General features: G+C 46.6%; 2 protein-coding genes across 3 annotated transcripts in view; one reads left to right on the top strand and one right to left on the bottom strand.

Moving 5' to 3' along the window:
* The window catches only part of NME9 (NME/NM23 family member 9), a 115,407-nt gene that overhangs the window by 19,175 nt on the left and 68,599 nt on the right, over window positions 1-27,633 (top strand). The window lies entirely within an intron of this gene.
* The window catches only part of MRAS (muscle RAS oncogene homolog), a 64,304-nt gene that overhangs the window by 5,635 nt on the left and 31,036 nt on the right, over window positions 1-27,633 (bottom strand). For both annotated transcript variants that reach the window (XM_066244623.1, XM_066244622.1), the window contains exons 2-4: window positions 25,232-25,442; window positions 3,106-3,259; window positions 1,660-1,759 (exon numbers count right to left, since the gene is read on the bottom strand). In XM_066244623.1, coding sequence (XP_066100720.1) covers window positions 1,660-1,759; window positions 3,106-3,259; window positions 25,232-25,424 — 447 coding nt within the window. In that variant the 5' untranslated portion in view covers window positions 25,425-25,442. The remainder of the gene's footprint in view (window positions 1-1,659; window positions 1,760-3,105; window positions 3,260-25,231; window positions 25,443-27,633) is intronic.

Here is a 27,633-nt window from a genome sequence, read left to right on the forward strand (position 1 = left end):
CTCAAACTAAAGAGACCCGAAACCAAGTGCCTGGTCTCCCACACGCTGTCCCTCGAGTCTCCCCCCGGCCCCGTGACTGTAACTCAGTTTTCTGAAAGTGACTCATGCCTGAAACCTTGGAGTCACCCCCAACTCCCCTCCTTCTCTCTCACCCCACACCCGATGTGTGAATAAATTCTGCTGGCTCTCTTAGAAACAGATCCAGAATCCAACCACGTCCTGCTGCCTTCACGAACGCCCTGCGGACTCACCTCTGCCCACACCTGGGTTACTGAAGCAGCCCCTCACTGGCCTCCCTGCTCCCGCCCCGTCCCTACAGACCATTCTCGGCATGGCCACCAGAGAGAAGCTGTTCAGCCAGAGCGAGACCATTTCAATCCTCACTCAAAACCCTCCAAAGGTTTCCCCTCTCACTCTGAGTAAAAGTCCACAAGGCCATACACCACCACCTCTTTGACCTCACACCCGCTGTGCACCCCTTCCACCTGTGCTCCAGCTACAGAGCCCCACCCCACCCCCGTGTTCCTCATGAGTGCCTCTGCACCTGGCATTCTCTCTGACGGAAAACTTCTTTCCCGATACCCGAAGGGCTTATCCCTTCACCTCCAGTGACGTCCTCATTGACATGCACCCTTCCCAGCAAGGCCTTCCCTGACCACCCTGTTTGGAAAAGCACCCCCTCCACCCCACATTCCCAATCCTCTTCCCTGATTTGCTTTCCCCCCCACAGCATATATCACCTCTGACACCCTCTAACTTGCTTAGTTTATTGTCTGCCTCCTGTCACTGGAAGGAAGGGAGTTGCATTTCCCAGGCTCAGGAGAGTTGAGTGAATATGAAAATGAACACAGAAGACAGAGATGAGCCGAATGGCCTCGCAGCCGGCTCCCTGCCTCTACTCACAGAACGGGGTGCACTGGGCAGAGGGCAGGGGGAACCTGGCAGATTTCCCAGCAGGCCGGGCGGACTTCTACGTAACTGACCACCGAGGCCAGGGGCAGGGGCTGTGCTGATGTGGGGGAGAGGGATAAAGAAGGCCAGTGACCCCACCCAGCCCTGTCCCATATGCAAAGGGCATCACAGTGAACTAGAAACAAACAGGGCTACTGCACTGTGTGGCCTGGGCAAAGCTCAGTTTATGTACTTGTAAGACGGAGGTAATTGGTTCCACCTCAGTGTGCCCCCCCCCCCCGCCACCCCGCACGATGCCTGGCACAGCACAGGGCCCAGTAAATGGCAGCGGACCTGACGATTCTGAGTGCAATCAGGCAGCTGGCTCAGAGGAGGGGCAGAAGCCGGCCCCTGCACAGCCTGGAGATAGATGAATCTGCTATGTGAGGGGTCAGGAGCGGTTGTACACCAGAGCTTGCACGCCACTCTGAAGGTACCTGCTCCCCACACCAGAGCCTCTGATGACTGACAAGAGTGCTTTCTCTCTGGTCTCTGTTGGTTTGTTTCACAAACTATCCCACATCTCAAGTGCCTACTAAGCCTCTCCGTGGAACCTAGCCCACTACTTACGAGGCGCAAGTTTCATTCATTCACACAGATCAGGACTGTAGGAGTGATGACTTTTATACACACCCTGGCACACCCCCCCCCCCTCTCTCTCTCTCTCTCACACACACACACACACACACACACACACACACGACCTACATTGTGTTTGGTCGCCATTTCTTTTCCTTGTTCCCTGGTGATTTTCCTCAAATGCATCAAATCAACCTTGTTGGCCACGAGGATCATGGGGAATGACTCCCTGGGAAACAAAGGAACAGCAGCTCGTGAGGTTTCACGTCCCCACCCCGAGTGACGGTGACACACCACACCTCAGCCATAACAGCACACACCACCTCCGGTGGCCTGACTAGAGTCCTTTCCTCCGAATCTCCAGGAAGGGAAAGGGGTCTGGGGCTGCTGGCGGTCTTGGTTTGAAGGCTTAGACCTGTTGCAAGGTGAGGGAGGGGCCCTCTGGGGAAGCTCCTGGCTCAGCACTGTCAGCGAGGGCAGCGAGGGGGTGCTCCGCCAGGGGCTGTGCCCCCAGACCTGCTTCCTTCCCTCAGTCACCCCTGTGCACCAACCACGCAGGGCTGCTACGGCCACAGCAACGATGTGTGAAGAGCACAGAGGCCAGGGGTGGTGCACAGCTGGCACTTGGTGAATGGCAGCTGCAAAATCAAGATGACTCTCAGGAGAAGAAGGGCGGGATCAAGAGACATGTCTCCCCTAAAGATTCCCGTGGACACATGTGGCCAGACTGCTGCATGGAAATTAATAAGCTGCTGCCTCACAGCAGCTCCGTCAGCACTGGCTGCTTGTACTAATATCACAATCGGACAGATAGAAGTGGTGGTACTTTTTATTCTTCCTTATGCCTTTTTGATTAGCTAGAAGGTTGACTATCTACCTGCATCTGAGTCATTTATGCTTTCTCTTTTGAGATTCCTATAGTCAGGGTCTTAATCCACATTTCCCTTTTAGAGCTGTGTGTGTGTGTGTGAGAGAGAGAGAACTATGTATCCCTTCACTGTGTAGTTATTAACATTTTCCTTTGGAATAAGTGTTAACTGAATTTTTGGAATTTACTAAGATTTGCTTCAAGTCTGCCCTTTCACTTTCTTTACCTTGCCTCTAAGACTTTAAGATACAATTACTGAAAGAACCAGTCAGGCTAATAACACACTCCAAATTAATTAACTATTCCATATACTGTTAAGGAAAACAAATGAGCCTTTAACAGGGGGCTCCCATTCAAGTGCAATTTAACCAATTACGATGTATACTGAGAAAAACTCACTTTTTCTTTGTAATAAAAAACTGATTAAATTGGAGCTGTAAAACAGAGATGTCACCTATGACTCCTTGATTCATCGGCAGGCACAGTTTGGAAGAGGAGGGAGGGAGCCTACCCTTCAAGGCCTCGAAAGCAGTCTGATGCCATAGAGTAAACGAGGGTAGGAGTGGGAGGGACCAAGGTCTGAATTCAGCTCTGCCCCTCCGCGCCTCAGCTCTCACCTCAACATCTGAGAGACGGAGACTGAGAGAGACAGACAGACAAAGCCTGCTCTGAGCCAGGAGCCGGGGAGCCGGCCCAGCTGTGCTCACCTGTCCTTGACGCGCAGGATGAGCTGGTGGAAGCGGTCCACATGCTCGAAGCTGGCCTTGTCTGTGACAGAGTAGACGATGAGGAAGCCGTCCCCTGTGCGCATGTACTGCTCCCGCATGGCACTGAACTCCTCCTGCCCGGCTGTGTCTAGAACTGGGATGGGATGGGCCCGTCAGGGCTGTCACCAGCCACCCTGGAGCCCCCCCGTGGCCTGCAGACCCCCATGCTGCTGCTGTCCCTTCACTGGCTCAGTCCCAACTGTCCCCAGGAGAGCCACACAGTTCCCTGGCTGCGCTGTGAGGGTTCTGGCGGGGCCTCAGACGCCTCAGTGTTAGGCTCTGATTGACTTATTTGTTGACCCATGGATCCCACCCAGGGTACCCCTGGGCCTCATAAAGTTAGCGATCAACTCTGATGAGTGCCTAGCCCTGAGCTTGGATCCCTGCTGCAGCCTCTTCGGACAGATTCTTGGGGAAGGTACTTGACTGAGCCCCCTTTTCTCCTCTGTTAGTAGAAACCGCATCCACCTGGTAGCCCCGAGGACAGCTTGTTTGTGGAGATGCCAGGAAAACCCTGAGGCATCCATGGGGTTAAAAGGCTCCTCAGCCCCCGTGGACAGATACCAGGAAGGTGGTGGGGGGAAGGAGTGACCCCTGGAGAGCCAGGATCCCTCACCTCTTAGGATGAGTATGTTACAAGGGGGAGCTGGGGCTGGAAGCAGGAGTGGGGAGCTGGGAGAACCATCTCAGCAAAGGGTTTCCCCCACCCCAGCCATCCCTCTCACTGCCCCTCCCCATGGACTCCTAGACCTGCTCTCCTGAGATTAAACGCTCAGGCCTGCCAGTGCGGGAGGTCACAGCCACAGCTGGGGTGGGACTGCCTCCCGTTAGAAGTACAAGCTTGACCTCCTGTGGGTGACCCGAAGTCTGAGCCCCTCAGCATCCTGTAAGTCCCCACTCACCACTAGCCTGTCCCTGTTCTCCTCGCTCACTCCCCTCTCTGACCAGACCCGACTTTCCCTCTCCCTGGAGGCAGTGGAGTGGCTAGTTACAGATTTTGGAGCTAGATTCTAGGCTGAGGCTGGCTCCTCATTTCCAGAGCGTGATCCTGCACAAGCTCACTCCTCTGTGCCACTTCCTAACCTGGGGATTGTCAGGGCTGTTTTGAGTTAACACATTAAGGCCCTCAGAGCCGTTCTGGCACAAAGAAGGCCTGTGAGAGTATCTGCTGTGAGCCTGTAGTCACCTGGGGTCCTCCCCATGTCTGGGCCTGGGGCTCCTTCCTCCAACCCTCCTCTCCCCCTTCTCCCCTACTCCCCTTGCCCTGGCAGCTGACTCTGACCACCATATTCTGCTTTCTGAGCCCCCATGACTCTCCGCACCCCTGGACAGACCCTCTTGGCACTGTTCTTGCTACCTGTGTAATTAGCACCCACCCCCCCCGCCTGCCCCCCACTTGACTGTCAACATCCAGAGGCAGCGACCCAAACTGTGTTGAGTCACTTGTCTACTCAGATTGTGCCTGGCACAAATAGCAGTTGAATGAATAAATGAAGGTGAAGTATATCCAATTTTGTTCATCCATTTATTCATTCAAGAAATATTTGAGCCTGACCAGGTGTTGGCGCAGTGGATAGAGCGTCGGACTGGGATGCGGAAGGACCCAGGTTTGAGACCCCCGAGGTCGCCAGCTTGAGCACGGGCTCATCTGGTTTGAGCAGAGCTCACTAGCTTGGACCCAAGGTCGCTGGCTCCAGTAGGGGGTTACTCCGTCCGCTGAAGGCCCACAGTCAAGGCACATGTGAAAAAGCAATCAATGAACAACTAAGAAGTCGCAACTCGCAACGAGAAACTGATGATTGATGCTTCTCATCTCTCTCCGTTCCTGTCTGTCTGTCCCTGTCTATCTCTGCGTCTGTAAAAAAAATATATATATATATTTGAGAGCCTATTATGCGCTAAGCAATGTTGTAACACTACGGATACAAGTGAATGAAGCCAAATCTTTGCACCCAGCTCACTCTACTCTCTGATCAGACCTACCTTTCCCTCTCCCTGAAGGCAGAGGAGCAGCTGGTTACAGAATTTTTTTTTTCTTAAGTGACATGCGGGGAGGCAGAGAGACAGACTCCCGCATGTGCCCAACTGGGATCCACCCGGCGTGCCCACTAGGGGGCGTTGCTCCATTGCAGCTGGAGCCATATTAGTGCCTGAGGCAGAGGCCGTGGAACCATCCTCAGCACCCGGGCCAACTTTGCTCCAACAGAGCCTTGGCTGTGGGAGGGGAAGAGAGAACTAGAAAAAAGGGAGGGGGGAAAGGTGGAGAAGCAGATGGGCACTTCTCCTGTGTGCCCTGACCAGAAATCGAAACTGGGACATCTACACGCTGGGCTGACGCTCTGCCACTGAGCCAACTGGCCAGGGCCTGGTTACAGATTATTACTTATGATCAAGTAGGGAGACAGATAAACAATTGAATGGATTGTACAATTTCCAGTGGGGGTGAGTATGTACTATAAAGATCATTATGGCCAGTTGGAGGTAACTGGCAGAAGTTGGTGTCATCTTGGATAGGTATCTTTTAGGAGATGCCATTTGAGCAGTAACTAAGTGATGGCAGGGAGAGAGCCATGTGGCCTGGGGCAGAGCATTCCAGGCAGAGGGACCACAGGGAGTGGAGGCGTGCAAGGGCCTGACGCATGGGGTGTTGCTGGGCAGTGAAGGACGGAGAGGAGGAGGACAGGTCTGCGGCCTGCCGCACCAGGGTTAAGCGTGCTTCATTCCAAGCACGACAGGGACCTCTAGAGAGTATGAGCAAAAGAGTCACATGATCTAAAAGACATCTGAGCCTGACCAGGCAGTGGCACAGTGAATAGAGCGTCAAACTGGGATGCGGAGGACCCAGGTTCGAGACCCCAAGGTCGCCAGCTTGAGCACGAGCTCATCTGGTTTGAGCAAAACTTCACCAGCTTGGACCCAAGGTCGCTGGCTTGAGCAAGGGGTTACTTGGTCTGCTGTAGCCCCATGGTCAAGGCCCATATGAGAAAGCAATCAATGAACAACTAAGGTGTGGCAACGAAAAACCAATGATTGATGCTTCTCATGTCTCTCCGTTCCTGTCTGTCTGTCCCTATCTATCCCTCTCTTTGATTCTCTGTCTCTGTAAAAATAAATAAATAAATAAAAGACATCTGAAAAGTTCACCCTGGGTGCTGGGAAAACACAGACCAAGAGTGGAAGCAGAGGCTCTAGTTAGAGAGAGGTTAGTGCAATAATCCGGGCAAGACATGATGGAGGGTTTAACCTGGGTGGTGGGGGTCGGGGGATATAGATGCTGTGAGGAGTGAGCAATTCAGGTGGGGATGTAGGGAGTGAGAGAGAACATTGAGAACGATGGCTGTTTTGGGCCTGAGCCAAATAAATGGTGGTGTCATATACTGAGATGGGCAAGACTGGGTGAAAACAGGGTTTGAGGGGCTCTGTTCTTGACACAGGCTTCAGAACCTCGCAGAGACCCAGGGACCTTTAGATCAGGGGTCCCCAAACTACGGCCCGTGGGCCACATGCGGCCCCCTGAGGCCATTTATCCGGCCCCCGCTGCACTTCCGGAAGGGGCACCTCTTTCATTGGTGGTCAATGAAAGGAGCACATTGACCATCTCATTAGCCAAAAGCAGGCCCATAATTCCCATTGAAATACTGGTCAGTTTCTTGATTTAAATTTACTTGTTTTTTATTTTAAATATTGTATTTGTTCCCGTTTTGGTTTTTTACTTTAAAATAAGATATGTGCAGTGTGCATAGGGATTTGTTCATAGTTTTTTTTATAGTCTGGCCCTCCAATGGTCTGAGGGACAGTGAACTGGCCCCCTGTGTAAAAAGTTTGGGGACCCCTGCTTTTAGATAGTGCCTGAGAAAGTGACCTTGTCCCCACAGCCTGTCATCATCCCTGCACACCCTCCCAGTCACTCGGCATGTCAGAGGGGCAAAGCTTGGTGGACACAAGGACCTGAGATATGCCCCGGACATCAGAGCAGCTCATGGCTATTCCTGCTTATTCCTGTGGGCCTGTTCTTCTCATCACACGCAGGGCTGGGCTCCTGGAATTTCAGGTCCTTCGAGCTCTGACACCCTCAAGTTATTTGATCTAAATGTAAGGTACCTATAGCTGAGGACCCATGGGGAGATTGAGACATTTCTCCAATACTTCCCAGGGAGGGAATAGGAAGACTGTACCTCTACTCGGAGGGAGAGAAGCATTTTTTCCTTCATAAATCCCACTCAGAACTGCAATCAACAAAACAGATGAAATGGCATGGACTGGCTAGAGAGGAGGTGCGGAGGCCCGTACTGAACAGCGGGAGATAGTAAGGTAATATTGTAATAAACAAACTCAAGAGATTTTGAGTGTATTATCTAAAACAAAAATCAGAGGCCTAGGATATTTAAAAATGCAATCATTCAGAATTTTTAAAAAAAAAACCTTATTAGGGAGCTGAAAATCAAAATGGATCCTCTGGGAAAGAAAAATAGTCATTTCAGACACTGAAGGTCTTAGAAATTATATTACACAAGCTTTCTAAAACAATGCTAGGAGGATAACACTCCAGCAAAATTAAAATGAATCCATGAGAGAGAAAGATGGGTGTTATAAATAATGGTAAGCAACAGCAACACATAAGAGGTCAGTTTGAATAAATATTGTTACATAATTTGAAAAGAATGAATGACAATTTAGAAATAAAATCTATGATGATCCATATGTAGGAGCTAAGAAAAAGTAAGTTACTACTAAAGTTCTTGCCTCATTTGGGATTACATCCAAATGCTGATAGAAAAATATAAGTATACTTGGGTGTATACATATACCACTAGAATAGAAATTTTAGTGTATGTGCTAGAAGAGAAAACACAAAACTTCCTAATCATTAGAGGAAATAAAAATAGAACAAAGTAGATGGGCCCAGTCCAACACAAGGCAAAAATAAACAACAAAAATAAGAAAGTTAAAACAGATGTGAAATAAGATGGCAGAAATAAATCTAACTATAAATAATGACAATAAATGCAAATAGGTTAAATTCACCTGTGAAAAGAAGATACTTTGTATCTATGAGCTTAGGGGTGTTTTGTTTTTGTTTTTTCTTTCTTTTTTTTTTTATCTTCCAAATATAAGTGAGATCATATGGTATTTGTCTTTTTTTGTCTGATTTATTTAACTTAGAATAGTGGCCTCAAGGTCCATCCTTAGAGATGCAAATGACAAGACTTCATTCTTTTTTTATAGTGGAATAATGTTCTATTATATATACACACACATATGGAATATATATTATATATATGAAATAAACATATACATGGGATAAACATATATATATATATATGGAATAAATACTTAGGTTGTCTCCATGTCTTGACTATTGTAAATAATGCTGCAATGAACATGGGAGAGGCATACATCTTTTTGAATTAGTGTTTTTGTTTTCTTCAGATAAATACCCAGAGGTGGAACTTCTGGGTCACTCAGTAGTTCTATTTTTAATTTCTTTATGAACCTCCATATGGTCTTCCATAAATGGCTGCACTAATTTACATTCCCACCAATGGTGTACAAAGGCTTTTCCTTTCTCCACATCCTTGCAAACACTTGTTATTCCTTGTTTTTATGATAATAGCCATTCTAATAGGTAGGAGGTAATATCTCATTGTGGTTTTAAGTTGCATTTCCCTGATGATTAGTGACATTGAGCACCTTTTCATGTACCTGTTGGCCATCTGTATATCTTCTTTGGGAAAACACCCATTTTATTATCATATTTATTTATTTATTTTGCTATTGAGTTGAATGAGTCCTTTATATATACTGCTCAAAAAAATTAGGGGATATTTTATATCACTTCATATGAATATTTTGGATATTATTCCCTTATCAGCTATATGATTTACAAATATGTTCTCCCATATTTGTTACTGTTTTATATTTAGTTCCCATTGCTGTGCAGAAGCTTTTTAGTTCGATGTGGTTCTGTGTGTTTATTTTGGCTTTTGTTGCCTTTGCTTTTGGTGTCAAATCTAAAAATCATCTCCAAGACGGAAGTCAAGAACTCACAGATACACAAAACAAACTGGTGGCTGACAGAGGGAGGGATGGAGGGGGCATGGGAAAAATGAATGAAGGGGGTAAAAAGATACAAATTTCTATATATAAAATAAACTATGGATATAATTTACAGCAAGGTGACTTTAGTAAATAATAGTGTATTGTATATTCAAAAGTTGCTAAGAGAGTAGCTCTTACTACTAGTTCTCATCACAAAAAAATTTTTGTAAGTATGTGTGATGACAGATATTAACTAGACTTACTGTGGTGATCATTTTGCAATATATGCAAATACCAAATCATTATGTTATATACCTGAAACTAATATAATGTTATATGTCAATTATACCTCAAAAAAGCAGATACTTAATACACAATCCATTTGTCTACTACTACAAAGACACATAAAATAAAATGACATAAAAACCTTTTAAAAATGAAAGAATATGCCAGTCACATAGATTTACAAATAGAATTCAAAGCCAAAGCATTAAGTAAGTAGAACAAACCAGGGTATTTATAATGGGAAAAGTACGAGCATAAGAAGTGCCAAAGTCACTAATCTAAGCACCTAATAATGTTGCCTTATATATAAATATTTACTGTATTTCCCCATGTATAAGACACACCTTTCTTCAAAAAGGCTTGACATCCCAGCTCCAACCACTTGATGCCAGCATTAACAAGCCCTTCAAAGCTGCCATGAGAGACGAATGGAACCAATGGATGAAGACTTCTGGGGACAATTTGACACCAGAAGGAAGAATGAAGAAACCAACTATAGGAGAAGTTTGTACCTGGGTGAAAAGATCCTGGGATAATATTAAGATTGATATTATTGTCAAGTCATTTAAGAATAGATGGAACTGAGGATGAGGCAATATATGAAGACAGTGATTCGTCATCAGACACAGATGAGGACAAGCTAATGGATGAGAGTTTTGGTTGTTGTTGTTTTTTCATTTTTCCGAAGCTGGAAACGGGGAGGCAGTCAGACAGACTCCCGCATGTGCCCGACCGGGATCCACCCGGCATGCCCACCAGGGGGTGATGCTCTGCCCCTCTGGGGCGTCGCTCTGTTGCATCCAGAGCCATTCTAGCACCTGAGGCAGAGGCCACAGAGCCATCCTCAGTGCCAGGGCCATCTTTGCTCCAATAGAGCCTTGGCTGCGGGAGGGGAAGAGAGAGACAGAGAGGAAGGAGAGGGGGAGGGATGGAGAAGCAGATGGGCGCTTCTCCTGTATGCCCTGGCCGGGAATCGAACTCGGGACTCCTGCACGCCAGGCCGACGCTCTACCGCTGAGCCAACCGGCCAGGGCCAGGATGGGAGTTTTGACAGTGATGAAAAGTTGTATGAATGAATAAAACTTGAATTCAACAACTTTATGTAATACATTTTTTTTTCAAATTTCAGGCCCCAAAATTAAGATGTGTCTTATACATGGGAGTGTCTTATACATAAAAATATAGTAAATTGCTCTCTACACATGTGCACACATGCGCGCGCGCACACACACACACACACACACACTGATATTTAAAAACAGGAATTGACAAATCCTATAATCACTGTGGGAGAACTTGAACAGGTTTTCCTTAGAGATAGACAAGTGGATGAGAGACAGAACAAACTTTACATTCACACAGGAAAAAAGAATTTTTAAATACACATCATATCACAAAAATTGACCATATGTTAAGCTATAAATAAAAATTTCAACAAATTCCAGAAAGCAGAAATCATAAGCCTTCATTTGCCTATAAAGCAGTAAGATCAGAAATTAATAGAAGCATGAGTATAAAAGTATCTATCCACCAGAAAATTTAGAAAGCCATACCACTCTATAACTCTCCAGTTTAAGGGAAAAGCAAATCAGAAGTTATAAACAATTTGGAACTGAAGAACAATAAACAGTAATAAAATCTCTGGTGTGAGGCCAAAGTGATACTCAGAAAACAACTTTAAATGCACTTTTGAAAATAAGAAAGACTGAAAATTAAGTAAGCATTTAAATCAAGAGGCTAGAAAAGGAAAAATAAATAAAACCAAAGAAGAAATCATCACTAAAGTGGAAATTAAAAAAATGAGAGACAGGAAAACACACTGATATCTAAAAATAAAAAGCTGATTCTTTGAAAGGACTGATAAAAAAAAGTTACCAATTCTTATCAGAGAAAAAAGCAAAAGACAAGCATTTGGAATAAGAAAAGGCCTGTAACTATGAGGACAGATATATATTTAATTAGGAGAGAAAACTATATGTAGTTTTATAGCAATAAATTTTCAATTCTTGATGAAATGGATGATTTAAGAAAATATAAGGCCCTGGCCGGTTGGCTCCATGATAGAGCATCGGCCTGGCGTGCAGGAGTCCCGGGTTCGATTCCTGGCCAGGGCACACAGGAGAAGCGCTCATCTGCTTCTCCACCCCTCCACCGCGCCTTCCTCTCTGTCTCTCTCTTCCCCTCCCGCAGCCAAGGCTCCATTGGAGCAAAGTTTGCCTGGGCGCTGAGGATGGCTCTATGGCCTCTGCCTCAGGCGCTAGAATGGCTCTGGTTGCAACAGAGCAATGCCCCAGATGGGCAGAACATCGCCCCCTGGTGGGCATGCTGGGTGGATCCCGGTCGGGCGCAATGCGGGAGTCTGTCTGACTGCCTCCCCGTTTCCAACTTCAGAAAAATACAAAAAAAAAATACACACACACACACACACACACACACACACACACACACACATATATATAAGCAAAACTAGTTCAAGAAAGTATATAAAACCTGAATAGGCTAATTATTATTGATGAAATTGATGAAACAGAATCAACCCCACAATGGCACAAAGGCTATTCTTGCAATCTACAAATTGTTCCAGAGCACGGAAAATATGGGAACTTTCCACCTCATTGTAAGGGCCCAGCATACTCCTAACCAACAGAACAGGGCAAGCATGTGGGTGTGTGGTGACTGCCAGAGAAACAACCTGCAGGTGGGACCCTGAGAGGAACACTCAGTCATCCGTTTGCCAATTACTCTCTAAGTACCTCCTCCTGCGGGCGCTCTGCGTGGTACTTTGGGCGGTTCAAGACTATGACGCATCTGGCTATTAAGGTTCTTTGCGGCCAGCAGACTGAAGAAAAAGAATGATATGAAACAGAAAGTGATACATACTGTAGGAGACTAGGGAAGGGGCGCTGTCACTTGGAAAGATACTGGAAGGTTTTAGCAAAGAGGAGACATTTAATCCTGCGCTTAAAGGAAGAACAGAATTTGATATGAAAAGAAGGGGCCTCGGGAGAGATCTTCCAGGCAGAGAAACAGCATGAGCAAGGGCCTGGTGGCTGCAGTTTGGGGCTAAAAGGTGTGTGAGGGGGAACAGGAGGTAGAAAGTGGATGCAGGGAGACCAGAGGCTGGGGACCTTGGTCCTAAACTAGTACGTTTGAACTCTGTGGGCACTGGGTAGCTATTGAAGGTTCAGAGAGGGGAGAGAGACAGAGTTTGGCAGCCAAAGGAGGAGGGCGACGGTGTCAGGGAGGCCTATGAAGAGGTACATGAGGGACCCGGGCAGAGGCAACCAGAATATAAGTGCAGACAGGTGTCTGAGATGGAGAGAAGACTGAATGGGGCGCACCGAGGACTCAGAACACAGGGAATGGCCGGGGGAGCCGATGGGAGAGGACGGTTGGGGACATCTTGCAAATTCTAACCTTGGGCCCCAAGAGGGCAGGTGCAACCATGGAGGAAGAAGTGGGGGCTGAAATGGCCTTGTCTGGTGTGAGGTCCCATCCCTTGTCCCCTCCACACACACACCCACACACACCTAGAAACGCCTGGTTACAGGCCCCCTGTCAACAGCTCTGCCTTCAAGACTTCCTGGGGGAGGCTGAAGATAATGAGCAGCTACACTTTTAAGACATTATGATTCCATCTGCATCCCCCCTGCCTGTCATGGAGGTAGGAGGGCTCCTGAGACAGAAAGCATTAGTCACTATGGGAGTAGTGTTTTGCCAGAGAGACAGAAGCAGCCAGACTGGGTTAGGAGGGAGAAGAGAGTAAGAGATTCTAGACAGAGGGTCAGCACTGGGCGTCTCTCTGACTGGCCCCAGTCTTCCTACTGAAGGTTAATGGGGCAGTGGTGTTGCTGAGAAAGATATATGCGGAAACCCTGGGGCTGCTCTTGGATCTCATGGATTTCAGAAGCCAAGCCCCCCACGCTGTGTGACAAGGGACCCAAAGAAAGTGGGCAGCCAGCAATGAGGGGCCACCAGCCTGTGTCCCTGCTGAGCCCTCTCTGCCCTCTCCTTCCTCCCCTTTCCTCTCTCCTTCTCCCTCCCTTTCCTCCTCCACTCCCCTCCTCCAGGGCTTCTAGAGGGGTGGCTAACCCTGGCATGGGCTCTGGGGTGTGATATTGGCCTGAAGACCAGGGTACAGCCTGAGCTCTTTGGCTAAAAGAAGGTCCACCCACTACGTTCCTACTGGCAGCAAGCACTGCGCCGGGGGCTTCATACACACAACGTCCTCTCAGTTCTCCTCATGGCCTTGGAAAGAAGGTATTACTGGACTCTCGTTCAGATGAGGAAGCAGAGGCCCAGGGAGTTAAAGGGATCTATCTGCTCAAGGCCACCCTCTGGGACGGTCCCCAAGGCCTGGCTGCCCCAGCTGGTCCAGTCTTTTACCTCCAACCAGAGGGTGTGGGTGTGGCCACCCAGAATATCCTGATTCTAAGCCTTTGCCCAAGCCATGACTTCCAACTAGAGTGCCCTCTCCACAAGGCTCTCCCACTGGCCCTCTAGCCGGACACAGGCCTCCCCTCCCGAGGGCCCAGCCTCTGACCTCTATCTCTGAAGCCTTCCTATTGTGCATGCCACCTGATCTTCCAAGTCCGTGCCTCCAGGCCTGGCTCAGCCCCCAACGGCAGGTTCCCCCAGAGCTTCAGCACTCTCAATGGGAGCTCAGAAAGCACCTACAGGACCACTGGACAAGTCACGGGCATGCTAAACCAGAAGTGGTTTCTGTGTTCAAACAGCCTACTTCAATGGCAATCGCTGAAACCTGACATTGTAACTTCTATATAATGTACTCTTCAGGGCGAAGTACAATGGAAAAGATCATTTCTAGAGACAACATGCCTCCAAGGACCATGCGTGCTGTTGTCTACGGCTCTAATCCTCAGACTTACCACGGGAGGCGGAGAGTGTGTGTCCATTTTACAGGGATCAGATAGGGAAGCCTGTGCCCTTCCTGGGAAAAGACTTCAATACTTCAATAAAGTCATGCCACCTAGTCGAGCATCAAAAGCGATGAGGACTCTTTTTCATTGTGACGCGCACTCCCCTTTCTGGGGAAGGGTGTGAAGGCAGTACTGAGGGCGGGGCGGATGCGGCGGAAGGGCTAACTGCATCGACCACACGCTGTTCCCAGAAAAAGGGATGCATTCTTCTCCAAAGTGCCACCAGGACACAGAAAGCCAAGCCACTTGGTACTCTGGAAGGGGCAGCAGCTCAAGTCCTGTGCCAGGTATGGCTGGCTCACACGTGCTCGGGGAACATCTCTTCCGGCAGCGGCCCCAACCTGCCAACACGCGGCTTCAGATGGTGTCCAGGGAGACGCAATAGCTGCCTGCCCTGGGGACGCAGCTGGGGGCGTGGGGTGAGCGGGTTTGGGGAATCTGTTTCATGAGGCCCATGAATCCCAAGTGGGTGGACAAACTGCACATGTGGGTGGGTGCACATCCTTTCAGAGATATGGAACATGGCTTTGGGGGATTCTTAGAGGAGCCTGGGACCCCCCCCCCCCATGTCCCTCTCAGGGAGGGAAGAGAAGAAAGAAGGGAAAGGGCAGCAGGGGTCTCAGCTGTGCAGCCAGAAGCTCAGGAACATGCAGGGAGAGATGGCAGCCTTGGAGGGGCTGCAGCTGGCCATGGAGAGGAACAGGGAGGCAAAGTGTTGACCCACAACCCCATTCCCACTACATGACCACCTGGGAGACCAGCATCGCACAAGTGAGGACACTGAGACAGGGCAAGGAGAGTGAGCAGATCAGGTTCATGTTGCTAATGGGGAGAAAAGGCACTGTTTGAACCCCAGCCTGTATTGGTCCACGCCTTGCTGAGCTCCTGGCACCCGTCTTTAACTGGGAAGCCAGTGCTCCAGTGCTGGTGGCATCATCCAACACAGCGGCAGACAGATAAGATTTCACACCTACTGGGCTCGTGCACTCAGCCCAAACTGGTCACATAACTTCTAACAGTGGACACCATGATGTTCTGAAGCTAGGACAAAGCTCAAAATTAACTGCAGGGGTACAGGACCTGATTGTCAGCGATGCAAGAGGAACATCACCTGGGGTGTGAGGTGCTGACAAGCCTGGAAAGGCCCCAGGCTGGGCTGTGACTGAATGGGGAGGGCACAAGCTGCATTCACACCTTTATCACTCTACCTTGCTGAGCCGACTCCCGGTCTCTGGCTAACGGTGGGTCCCTAAGCTCCCAGGCTGCGCAGTGGGGCTAAGGTGAGCCCAGCGCAAGATTAAGATCCTTGGCTTTGGGCTCAGAGGACATGGGGCCCTAATCAGTTGTTTGAACTCGGGTGTGTTATTCCCCCTCTGTGAGCCTTACTTCCCTTCTCTGCAGAAGCCTGACTAAGCAGAGGGCTGTGGGACAGGCACCGGGGCCCTCAGGGACACAGCAGAGCAGTGGCAGCAACCTTCCAGTGATAAAGAAGTATTTCACCATTTTATTAACTAGTTCAGTATTACTGCTGCATATTGGCTGAAGAGCAGCTGTGCTCAGGTGCAAAGTGGTACACTCCAGTGAACAGAACTGTTACAAGGATTAAATAAAATGTTTGTAAAGCCCTTAACACTGGGTCTAGCCTTCAAGAATAGTCTGGTCAGCAGTAACTGCTACTGTTGTTCTGAGGGTGGAAGGAGCAACTGTGGAAGGGCGCTTGGGAGGCAGATCTGGCCTCAGCATAAGGAAGGGCTTCCTACCAGCAAGCACTGCCCCAGGCACCTTGCAGATCAGTGAGCTCCACATTCCCAGGAGCATTCAAGCAGTGATGACTGATGGAACCGGAACTGGGATAAAGGATCAGGCAGGGGCCTGCAGGGCTGGATTCCACAATCTCAGGTGAGCAGGAAAGAAGAGAATTCCTCCCACATCAGCACCAGCAGGAAAAGGGGAGGATGGTGAAAAGACCAGCCAGCTCTGCCTGCATCCCACTCTTAGCTGGGGCCATGGAGGGGTGCCTACCCTGCAGCTGACCTGATGGTTGCTGAGTGTAGAGGCCCATATGGAAACCCTCGCTCAGGAAAACTCTCACTGGATGTTCCCTTTCCTCTCTGCCCTTCCAATGTCCTCCTCCTCCTCCTCTCTCCAGACAGAATGTGGATTCTAGTGTTTGGGGAAAAGCCAGGTCCAGACCCCTCCGAGAAAACAATAGTACTTGTGTCTGAGGTTTGGGCAGAAGCCAGGGTGGAAAGGTCCCAGCTTCTGAGGGTGCAGGAGAAGAGCCAGGGCTTCTGCTCTTTGCAAAGACAGAGCCGGGCCGTGGATATAGGGAACACAGTGGCTGTGAGCTGGGACCAAGTCCCTAGGTGGGAGGGGTGTCTGGGGACTCTGGGCCCACTGCTGTTTTTTCCCATCCAAATACTAACCAGGCCTGACCCTGCTTAGCTTCCGAGATCAGACGAGATCGGGCGCGTTCAGGGTGGTATGGCCGTAGACTGCTGTTTTCTGTTGATGGAAGTTGCAAGGTCCCACAGGCTGGCTGGGCAGAGGGTGGGGTTTGGGGGCCATAGAAACACCTGTCCTTATAATAAGCGGGCAGATGATTTGATCAACATCTTACCCTGCGGGCCCGAGACGGGCCAGCTTAGGAGGCAGCATGACAGGATGGGGGATGTGCTTGGCAGAATCAAGAGGCCCCAGGCCCAGCTCTGCCTCTGCTAGGTCTGACCCTAGGCAGACCCTTTCTCCCTCGGGACCCCAGTTTCCTCCATGTAAAGTGAGGGGGCTGACACCACAGAGCTCAGGTGCTTTCCAGCCCCAGCCTGACAGAAAAAATAGGCACACAGGACTCCAAGACAAGACAATGGAAAGCAGGGACTAGAACAGGTGTTTGCACATCCATGTGCAGACCAGCATTATTCACAAAACAGCACTGGCTATTATTCACAATAGCCAGGATGTGGAAACAACCCAAGTGTCCACTGCTGGCTGAATGAATAAACAAAATGAGGTACATACATACAATGAAATATTATTCAGTCTTAATAAGGAAGGAAATTCTGGCACATATTACAACACCGGTGAACCTTAATGACACTGTGCTAAGTAAAATAAGCCAGTCACAAAAGGACAAACACTGTTTGATTCCACCTAGAGTAGTCAAATTCATGGAGACAGAAAGTTAAATATGGTCGCCAGGGGCTGGGGAAGTAGAGTTTAATGGGTATGGAGTTCAGCTGGGGAAGATGAGAGTGCTGCAGATGGATGGTGGTGGGGCTGCAGAACAATGAGAATGTACTCAATGCCAGAGAACCGCACACTAAAGATGACGAAGGTGGTCAATTCTATGATGTGCATAGTTTATCATAAACACAACACACACTCACTCACGCCTCCAGGAATCTGCTAAGGCTCGAGTCTTCCTGATTCATGAAGCCAGAGACCTGATTCAGTGAGCCACACAGCTGAATGCCAGGGCAAGGTGGAGTCCAAAGTCAGAGCCCAGAGGAGAGGACCAGAGAGCTGGGAAGTCGGGGAGCTGATGCAACCCCACAGCAGAGGTGGGGACCTGACGGTGAGATGTTCTCAGAGTTGGGCCCTTAACAATGGAAGGAGAGAAAAAGGTCCCAAACCCTTGTGGGAAAGAACTCAGAGCAGGATTGCGCCATGGTGGGGGAGCTCACAGGCACTGGAAAACCCTGTGGTCAGCCTCTGCCATCTCTTGGATTCTGGGAAGACAAGGACAATGAGGCCCCTTGAAAGAAGACAAGAAAGATCTGATCTGAGACTCAGACCAGAATTGGAGCACCTGGGCCTCTGAAGGACCTCAAGCAAGGAGAAAGAAGGGTGGGTGAATGCGACTTGGTCTTGATAATCCAGGCTGCACCGGCTTCTCCCCCCTCTCCCTATTTCAGCTCCCACTCCCAGAGGCACAGGGAGCAGCTGAGTGCAGTGGGAGAGGGCTGACTGCGAGTACAGGAGGCAGAGGGGAGACAAACCACTGCTAGCCACGTGAGTCTGTGCTTCACTCTCTCCCTCTACAAAGGGAGAAACAGAAGCCACAACAGAGTTTGTAAGGATTAAAAGAGAGCATATGCAAAGTGCTTAGCTCCAGCCTTCCACACAATAATTGCCCAATAAACATCATTATTGCCATCATAATTTTCCTCCTCCTCCTCCTCATTGTCACCATCCTTAGCATTATCCTGCTGCCATGCTTTTGCTCTGAGTTTGGAAGAAGAGAAACCCAGAGTTCAGAGCACTTGGAAGGCATTCCCGGCTTAGCACCCCCACTGCCAATGGTGTGGCTTCCAGGGAAGCAAGAATGCCCACGGAAAGTCCTGTCCATCCAGGGCTGCAAACGGCCCAGAAGGGGTCAGAGTTATACCTGAGCCTAAACCAACCAGCCTTAAAGTTCCCAAAATTTGAGGCATCTTTTTAAATGCCAGATTAATATTTAGCTGTAATGTGTTAAGCCCTTCTTTTTTCTTTTTTGTATTTTTCTGAAGTTAGAAGTGGGGACGCAGTCAGACAGACTCCCGTATGCGTCCAACCGGGATCCACCGGGCATGCCCACCAGGGGGCGATGCTCTGCCCATCTGGGGTGTTGCTCCTTTGCAACCAGAGCCATTCTAGTGCCTGAGGCAGAGGCCATGGAGCCATCTTCAGTGCCCAGCCCAACTTTGCTCCAATGGAGCCTTGGCTACAGGAGGGGAAAAGAGAGACAGAGAGAAAAAAGAGGGGGAAGGGTGAAGTAGCAGATGGGTGCTTCTCCTGTGTGCCTTGGCCAGGAATCGAACCTGGGACTTCCACATGCCGGGCCGATGCTCTACCATTGAGCCAGCTGGCCAGGGTCAAACCTTTCTTTTCTTAATAGAAGACCTAATAGAGTGGAGAAGTGTGCTAACCTAACAGAGCAGGAATCTCATATCTGCTCCTGGGGCAGGACTGGGTGGGCCATACTGTAAATCAGGCCTGACATTGGGGCAGGACTGGAGGGGTAGCACTAAAGGGAAGCCCAGGGGCTTCAGAAAACAGGCTTTCCATCATGCCTACAGTGACATCTGGCCACACCTCCCTCTCCTTGCTGCTACTGCTATAAATGTATCACAACATCTTTCTCAAACCCACCCTTGAGGCTTGAGGAAAAGGTCTTCCTTCCTCAGAAAAAAAATCTAATACCATAAGTTACTTTTTTAAAAATTTAAAAAGCTATGTAGGCGTAGAGAGCTCCAACTATACTGCTCACAAAAATTTGGGGATATTTTATCACTTCATATTCATTTTGAAATATCCCCTAATTTTTGTGAGCAGTATATATACCAGCCATGGTGTTACTCTGTTATATGCATTATGCAATGTTTTTCAGAAGGTTTTCTGTGGAAATAGCCTAGAATGATGGGCAAAAAAAAAAATTGGTTCTTTTAGGAAATCCTAAAGACAGTATACATATTCCTCCAATATGCTTGGAATGTATGCTCATATACTAAAGGTTCTTCTAAGTCCTTAATTTAAAAAATCTGTTTACATGCCTTTAATTTAGCACATCACAAAGTATATATTTGAATGGGTGATACATAAGATGATTTTAGAAAGTTCATAAATGAAATTTATTTTTAATTTTAATAGTTACATATATTTATTTTAATGTCTGTTAGAAATAATGTAGCTAGTACCTCAAACCTGTGACTGCACATGAATTGTTCAGGACTGATGGACTGACTGACTGGTTGACTCATTCACTCATTCATTTATTTATTCCACATCTACTGAGGATTTACTATGAGCCATGCAATATTCTAGATGCTGAGGATATAGCAGTAAGTAAAATAAAGTCCTCGTTCTCATAAACTTATGTGTTAGTGTGGAATGATAAAAACTGAAACAAAGAAATAAATGTGTTAAATATATGTTTAATAGTAAAAAGTAGAGTAAGGAAAAAGAGTTGGGAAGGGGGACAGAAATGACATGGGTAGGGAGGGTACTGTGTGGATGGTTTGTTCAGAGAAGACCTCTTAGACCAAGTGACACTGGAGCGGAGAGCTAAATAAAGTAATAATGTATTTCTGCAGCAAGAACATTCAAGGCAGAGATAACACCAAATGCAAAGGCCCTGAGGTGGGAATGTGCTTGGTACCAGCAGGTACCTGACAGAATTGTTCAAAGATACAGGGCTGCCGACACGCCCTTGAAGGCTGGTGCTTTGAAAAATTAAGATATAATTCAAATAGCACAACACTTATCATTTAAAAATGTTTTTCATTTAAAATTCAGTGGGTTTTTTTGTTTTGTCTTTGTTGTTTTTAGAAAGAGAGAGAGACAGACAGACTGGGAGGGAGAGAGATGAGAAGCATCATCTCATAGTTGTGGCACCTTAGTTGTTCATTGATTGCTTTCTCATATGTGCCTTGACTGGGGGTTCCAGCCAAGCCAGTGACCCTTTGCCTAAACCAGCAACCTTGGGCTTAAACTGGTGACCTTGGGCTTCAAGCCAGTGATCTTTGGGTTCAAGCTGGAGACCTCAAGATTTCAAACCTGGGTCCTCAGCATCCCAGGCCAATGCTCTATCCACTGCTCTACCACGTGGTCAGGCTCAGTGGTTTTTAGTATATACATAGAGTTGTATTATTTTAAAGTGATGATTGGGTTCTGGTTCTGGACAAGATGGGATGATGGGGCCAGATTTACCTTCTCACCTGAAATGACCAAAAAGCAAAAACAAAACAAAAAAATATACAAAACAGGGCAAACCTTGAGTTAAAGAGCATCATTTTGCAATAAAAAGGTTAGTTCACCAAAAGGATGTATCAGTCTCAAACATTTATGCAATTAATAACAGTGTCTAAATACATGCAGCACAAACTGAAAGGAAAAAATTAGGCAAATCCACAATTATACTCTGAAATTCAACACCTCTCTCTCAATAACTGACAGCACAAGTAGACAGATAATCAATAAGGGTCTAGAAGACTTTGATGACACTATCGACCAATTGATCTAATCAACACTGATAGAATACTTCGCCCAGTAACAGCAGAAAATATGTTCTTTTCACGTGCACATGGAACCTTTACCAAGACAGACCATATCCTGGGCCTAAAATAAGCCTCAATATGTTTTCAAGAATTCACGTAATATGCTGTTTGTTCTCTGACACAATGAAATTAAAATAGAAACCAATGTCAGAAAGATTTCTGGAAAACTCCTATATACTTGAGAACTAAATAATATGTTTCTAAGTAACCAACAGGTCAAAGAAGAAATCAAAGGGGACATTAGAAAGTATTTTGAACTGAATGAAAATAAAATCATAACTTATTAAATTTTGTGGGAGGCAGCAAAATGAGCAGTTAGGGGAGATTTATAGCACCAAATGAATACCTAGGAAAAAACGAAATGTTCAAATCAATGACATCAGCTTCCATTTTAAGAAGCTAGGAAAAGAGAGCAAGTTAAATCCAACACAGGCAGACAAAAGGAAATAATAAAGATGAGAGTGGAAATCAGTGGAGCCAAGTGGGAAAAACCAATGGACTCAAAAGTTGGTTCTTTGAAAAAAATCAATGATATTAATCTCTAGCCACCCTGATCAGAAAAAAAAAGAAAAGACACAAATGACCAATATCAGGAATGAGAGAGGTTATATCACGACAGAGTCTACAGATATTAAAAGGATAATAAGAGAATATGATGAAAAACTTTATACCAATAAATTTGATAACTTTGATAAACTAAACAAAATTCTTAGATACAAATTACCAAAGCTCACTGAAAAAAACATGGATTAACAGAATAGCCTTGTATCTATTATTAAAGAAATTGAATTTATAGTTTATCTTCCTAAATAGAAAACCTCAGGCCCAGATATCCTCTTAGGTGAATTCGACTAAATATTTAAGGAAGAAATGCAGTAATACCAATTTTGTTCACTCTTCCAGAAAATTGAATAGGGCATGCTTTCCCATTCATTCAATAAAGTCAGTATTACATGACATTACAAGTAAACTACAGACCAATATCTCTCAAAAACATAGAAACAAAAACTCTAAACAAGCCCTGGCTGGTTGGCTCAGTGGATAGAGCATCAGCCTGGTGTATGGACGTCCTGGGTTCAATTCCTGGTCAGAGCACACAAGAGAAGCAACCATCTGCTTCTCTCCCCCTTCTCTCCCTCTTTTCCTCCTGCAGCCAGTGGTTCAACTGGCCCAAGTGTTGGTCCCAGGCCCTGAGGATAGCTCAGTTAGAATGCACCACCCTCAGGCACTAAAATTAGCTGGACTGGTTCAAGCATCGGCCCTAAAAGGGTTTTCAGGTGGATCCTGGTCAGGGCTCATGTGGGAGTCTGTCTCACTATTCGCCCCCCCCCCCACTTAAAAAATAAAATAAACTCTAAACAAAATTTTAGTAAATCGAACCCAAGAATATATGAAAAGACAATTCATCATGACCAAGTGAAGTTTCAATCAATATTAATTTGCCATATTAACAAACTAAAAAAGAAAAGTCATCATTATCTCAGTAGACACAGAAAAATCATTTGATAAAATCCAACATCTCCTCCTGATAAAAACTCTCAGCAAATTAGGAACAGAAAGGGACTTTCTCAATCTGATAAATATATCCCTAAAAAACCTACAGCTGGCCCTGGCCGGTTGGCTCAGTGGTAAAGCATCGGCCTGGCGTGCGGGGGACCCGGGTTCGATTCCCAGCCAGGGCACATAGGAGAAGCGCCCATTTGCTTCTCCACCCCCCTCCTTCCTCTCTGTCTCTCTCTTCCCCTCCCACAGCCAAGGCTCCATTGGAGCAAAGATGGCCCGGGCGCTGGGGATGGCTCCTTGGCCTCTGCCCCAGGCGCTAGAGTGGCTCTGGTCGCAACAGAGCAACGCCCTGGAGGGGCAGAGCATCGCCCCCTGGTGGGAAGAGCCTCGCCCCTGGTGGGCGTGCCGGGTGGATCCCAGCTGGGCGTCTGCAGGAGTCTGTCTGACTGTCTCTCCCCGTTTCCAGCTTCAGAAAAATACAAAAAGAAAAAACCAAAAAACCTACAGCTGATATCATACTTAATGTAGACAGTGAGAGCTTTCTATTTAAGATCAAGAACAAGTATGTCTTTAGTCAGTGAAATAAGGCAAGGAAAAAAGAAATAAAAGCCATCCAGACTGGAAATAAGTAAAACTATCTTGACTCCTAGACACAATCACCTATGCAGAAAATCTAAAGAAATCTACAAAAATGCTAGAATAAGTTGCAGGTTACAAGATCAGTACACACAATTCTATATACTAGCAACAAACAATTGAAAATTGAAATAAAAAACCAATATCATTTATAATACAGATGTAGGTATAAATCTGACAAAATAAGTAAAAGATATATGCACTCAAAACTACAAAACAGTTCAGAGAATTAAAGAAGACTTAAATGGAGAGAAATCCTGTGCTCGTGGTTTGGAAGCTCAACATTGTTAAGATGTCAATTCTCTCAAATTGATTCATAGATTCAATAAAATCCCAATGAAAATCTACAATTTAGAATTTAGGGGATTTTAAAATTCATATAGAAATGCAAAGGACCTAAGCTAGCCAAAACAACTTTGAAAAAAGAACAAAGTTGGAGATTTAACAGTACCTGATTTCAAGACTCATTATAAAGCTACAGTTATCAAGACAGTGTGGTATATTGGTGTTAAAACAGATATGTAGATTAAAGAAACAGAATATATGAGCAAACAATTTTCATCACAGATACAAAGGCAATTCAGTCAGGAAAGGATAATCTTTTCCACAAATAGTGCTGAACAACTGCATATTCATATACAAAAAATTAACGTCATTCCATACCTCATACCAGAAACAAATATTAACTCGGGGTAGGTGATAAAACTAAAACCATTAAACTTTTAGAAGAAAATATAGAAGAAAACTTTTGCGATCTTGGATGAGGTGATGAATTTTTAGATACAACACCAACAGCACAATCCTGAAAAGAAAAAAACTGATAAATGGGACTTCATGAAAATTTAAACATCTAGTCTTTGAAGACATGGTTAAGAGAATGAAAAACAAGCCCCAGACTGGGAGAAAATATTTACAGGTCACATATCTGACAGAGTACTTGTATCCCAGCGATTTTCAAAGCTTCCCTCCTAGAATAACATTCTATGATGAATAGCTCTTTGTTTAAGAGAGAGACTCAAGAGTTCAAAGTAATAATCGGGAAGAAACTAGGTTAGTAGCCCTCTAACTGCAGCACTACCTGGAGGGCTCGTTCTGGGCCTCACCCTCAGAACTTCTGAATCAGCAGGGTTCGTGGGTTTTCACTGCTGCCGAGTTCCCGGGTAATACTGATGCTGCTGGCCTGGCTACCGTGCTTTGAGAATGGCTGATCTAGACCAATTTAGACTGAACTAGAAACACAATGTCAGATGCAAGCTGTTTCCCTCCAAGGGACAATTACCAAAACAATCTATGCTTATTAAGAAATTTATTTCCCCCTTCTTTATTAGCTAAAGACATCTGTAAATGTTAATCAGAGCTTCTGATCAGCAAGAAATAACAAACACGACGTCACTGAGTTGGCATGATTCTAGCCCTGCCTCTTTGTTGAATACACATTTTGGTTTCCACAAAGCTGTTCAGAATTCACCCTGGAAACCATAAATGGCCTTGTACCAACTGTCTCATAATACCAATTGCTTCATAAAAGCAACTTGAAGAAAACCCTCATGCCCCACTGATGCCTGTCACTTTCCCTGGCCCTCTGCATCTAATGCGCCACCCCCTGCAGGGCTGCCAGCCAGGTCTCACCGTCCAGGATGGCCCACTGATTGTCAATCTCTGTATGTTTCAGGTAGGAATCTTCGATGGTGGGATCGTAGTCAGGCACAAAGATCTTCTGGAAAAACTGGATGGTGAGGGCACTTTTGCCCACACCCCCATCTCCCACCACCACCAGCTTGTATGTGGGGAGGTTGTCGCTGGGAACAGCACTGGTCGCCATGCTTCTGGTGGGTCAGACCTGCGGAGGAAAGACATACAGAATGAGGCAGGGGCCTTTTCTTCTCCGACTTAGGGGAAAACATCCATGCGGTTTTCTTGCTTTTTTATAGAGCAATAAACACTCCCAATTACAGAATGTTTTGAAAATGAAGAAATGCAAAAGAAAATTAAAATGTCACTCTTGATCCCACCCCACCCCCCCAGAGACAATCACTGTTAAAATGACTTCTTCAATCATTTACTGAATACCAGCCATGTGTCAGACCTACATGGGGACAGAGTACTAGATGCCACAGGGTCTTTAATAAGTACAGCCAAAAGCCACATCAAAGAAGCTTTCCCACCACAAGCTTTGCCCTATACCTGTATAGGTAAACATGAGGTGTTAGTCTGAGCAGGGTTAGCACGGAGGTTCACCTTTCACATCACCTGTGACCCACTGGCCTGCAGTGCTGAAAAGGATTTGAGGCTGGCTTTGCTTAAGGGGAAAGAGAGCCCCAATAACTTAGCACACCTGAGCTCAGGGACTCAGGGGCCCCTTCCTACTCTCAGAATTCTGTGGTCCTGGCTCCTTTACCTCAGTCTCCTTGACTTTTACTATGCGCAGAGTCATGCTAGAATCTTGCGGCATCTGGTCAACCTTCTTCTAGCTGGAGAGAAGGGAGGGAAGGGGCAGGGCTCACTTGTTTTGATGATGTTAAATTCAGCTAAGGCAATGGTTCTCAACCAGGGGCAGTTCTCTCCTCCACCCTGGGATATCTGCAACGTCTAGAGAGATTTTTGGTTGTCAGAACCAAGTGAGTGCTACTGGTATCTAGTCAACAGAGGCCAGGAATGCTGTGATACATTCTATAGTGCACAGGACACCCCCACAATAAAGAACTGTCCATCCTAGAACGTCAATAGTGCCAACGTTGAGAAACCTGGAGTTAAGATGACTAGGAAGGAGCTGGAAACATGGGGCAGGAGGGTGAAGAATAATTGGGCCTTAACAGATAAGGACTGATTGTGAAGAGGCAATAGCAGAGAAGTAGAGTGACCTTTGAAACAGGTCACAGAGTGACAAGGAGAGGCAAGCAGGGAGCAAAGCACGAGCACTCGGAATAGGAGGGAAACCAGGACCTGTTACAATGATGGAAGCCCACAGTCTCCAGGAGGGTGACTGCACCAACTGTTAAACACTAGTGCGGGGGAGGGGAGCGTCACCAAAAGAACAAGGCTGTCAGGGACCTGAGCTGCTAACTGCGGGCCCTCGCGGGGAGAAGCAACACCACCTCCTGGTAGGGCATTCCTAGGTGCATAACTGACCCTGAGCGGTGGGGTGCCGGGGGCTGAAAGCTTGATCCTGCCTCAGTGCAGGCTGGGAGGGGAAGGTATGGTGTATGTGTGACTGGGGAACGTAAGGACTCGTAGCAGAGTGTAAGGAGTGGGGGACACCAGACTGGTGACCCGAGTGCATCACTGCTCCCTGGGAAGACCACGGACTTCTCTGAGCCATGATTTCCTTACCTATCAGATTAAAGAGCCGGCTTTTTACAGTTATTTTCAGCTCTGAAAGAGTCTTTAAGTCTAGACTCCAACAGAAAGGGTGTTAGACACAAATGTGGGTTATGTGGCCACACTGATTTGCATGGGCCTAATGGCGAGAGTCATTGCATAATCTTTTTCAGTTACTGAAGCTTGATGTTGACATTTAGGATTTCCCTGCAGTGTGGGGAAGTAAGGGTGAAAGTGCAACTCTGTCCACACTGCACTGAGACTACACTTGCATAAATACACCAACACTTCAAACGGACATACCCTTCCTCTCGCAGCTATACCAACACGTGAAAAATTTATTCTAAGGAGATATGCAGACAAGTGTACAAGATGTCAAGAGTCAGGAGGAAAAAAAATTAAATGTTGGGAAGGGCAAGTTAAAGAAAAAGTTATCCACACAACAGAATACTATACAGACATTTAAAAGATGATATTCACTTATCTGGAAAAAAGTTTATATTATGTATAAAAAGCAGGCCACAAAACAGCAAGTACATATGATTGCACTTCCATGAAGTTACGCATCTGTGAACCTACATGTCTAGATGTGGATTCAGGAAGACAGAGGACTGGGGGTAGCTGTCTCTAATGCAGACTTCAGGGCACTTTCTTGATTTTTCTATTTTCTATAAGAAGCATATACCGGTATTATATTGTATACCAAAAAGCTT

This window comes from Saccopteryx bilineata, chromosome 10 (assembly GCF_036850765.1).
Source record: "Saccopteryx bilineata isolate mSacBil1 chromosome 10, mSacBil1_pri_phased_curated, whole genome shotgun sequence".
Lineage (NCBI taxonomy): Eukaryota > Metazoa > Chordata > Mammalia > Chiroptera > Emballonuridae > Saccopteryx > Saccopteryx bilineata.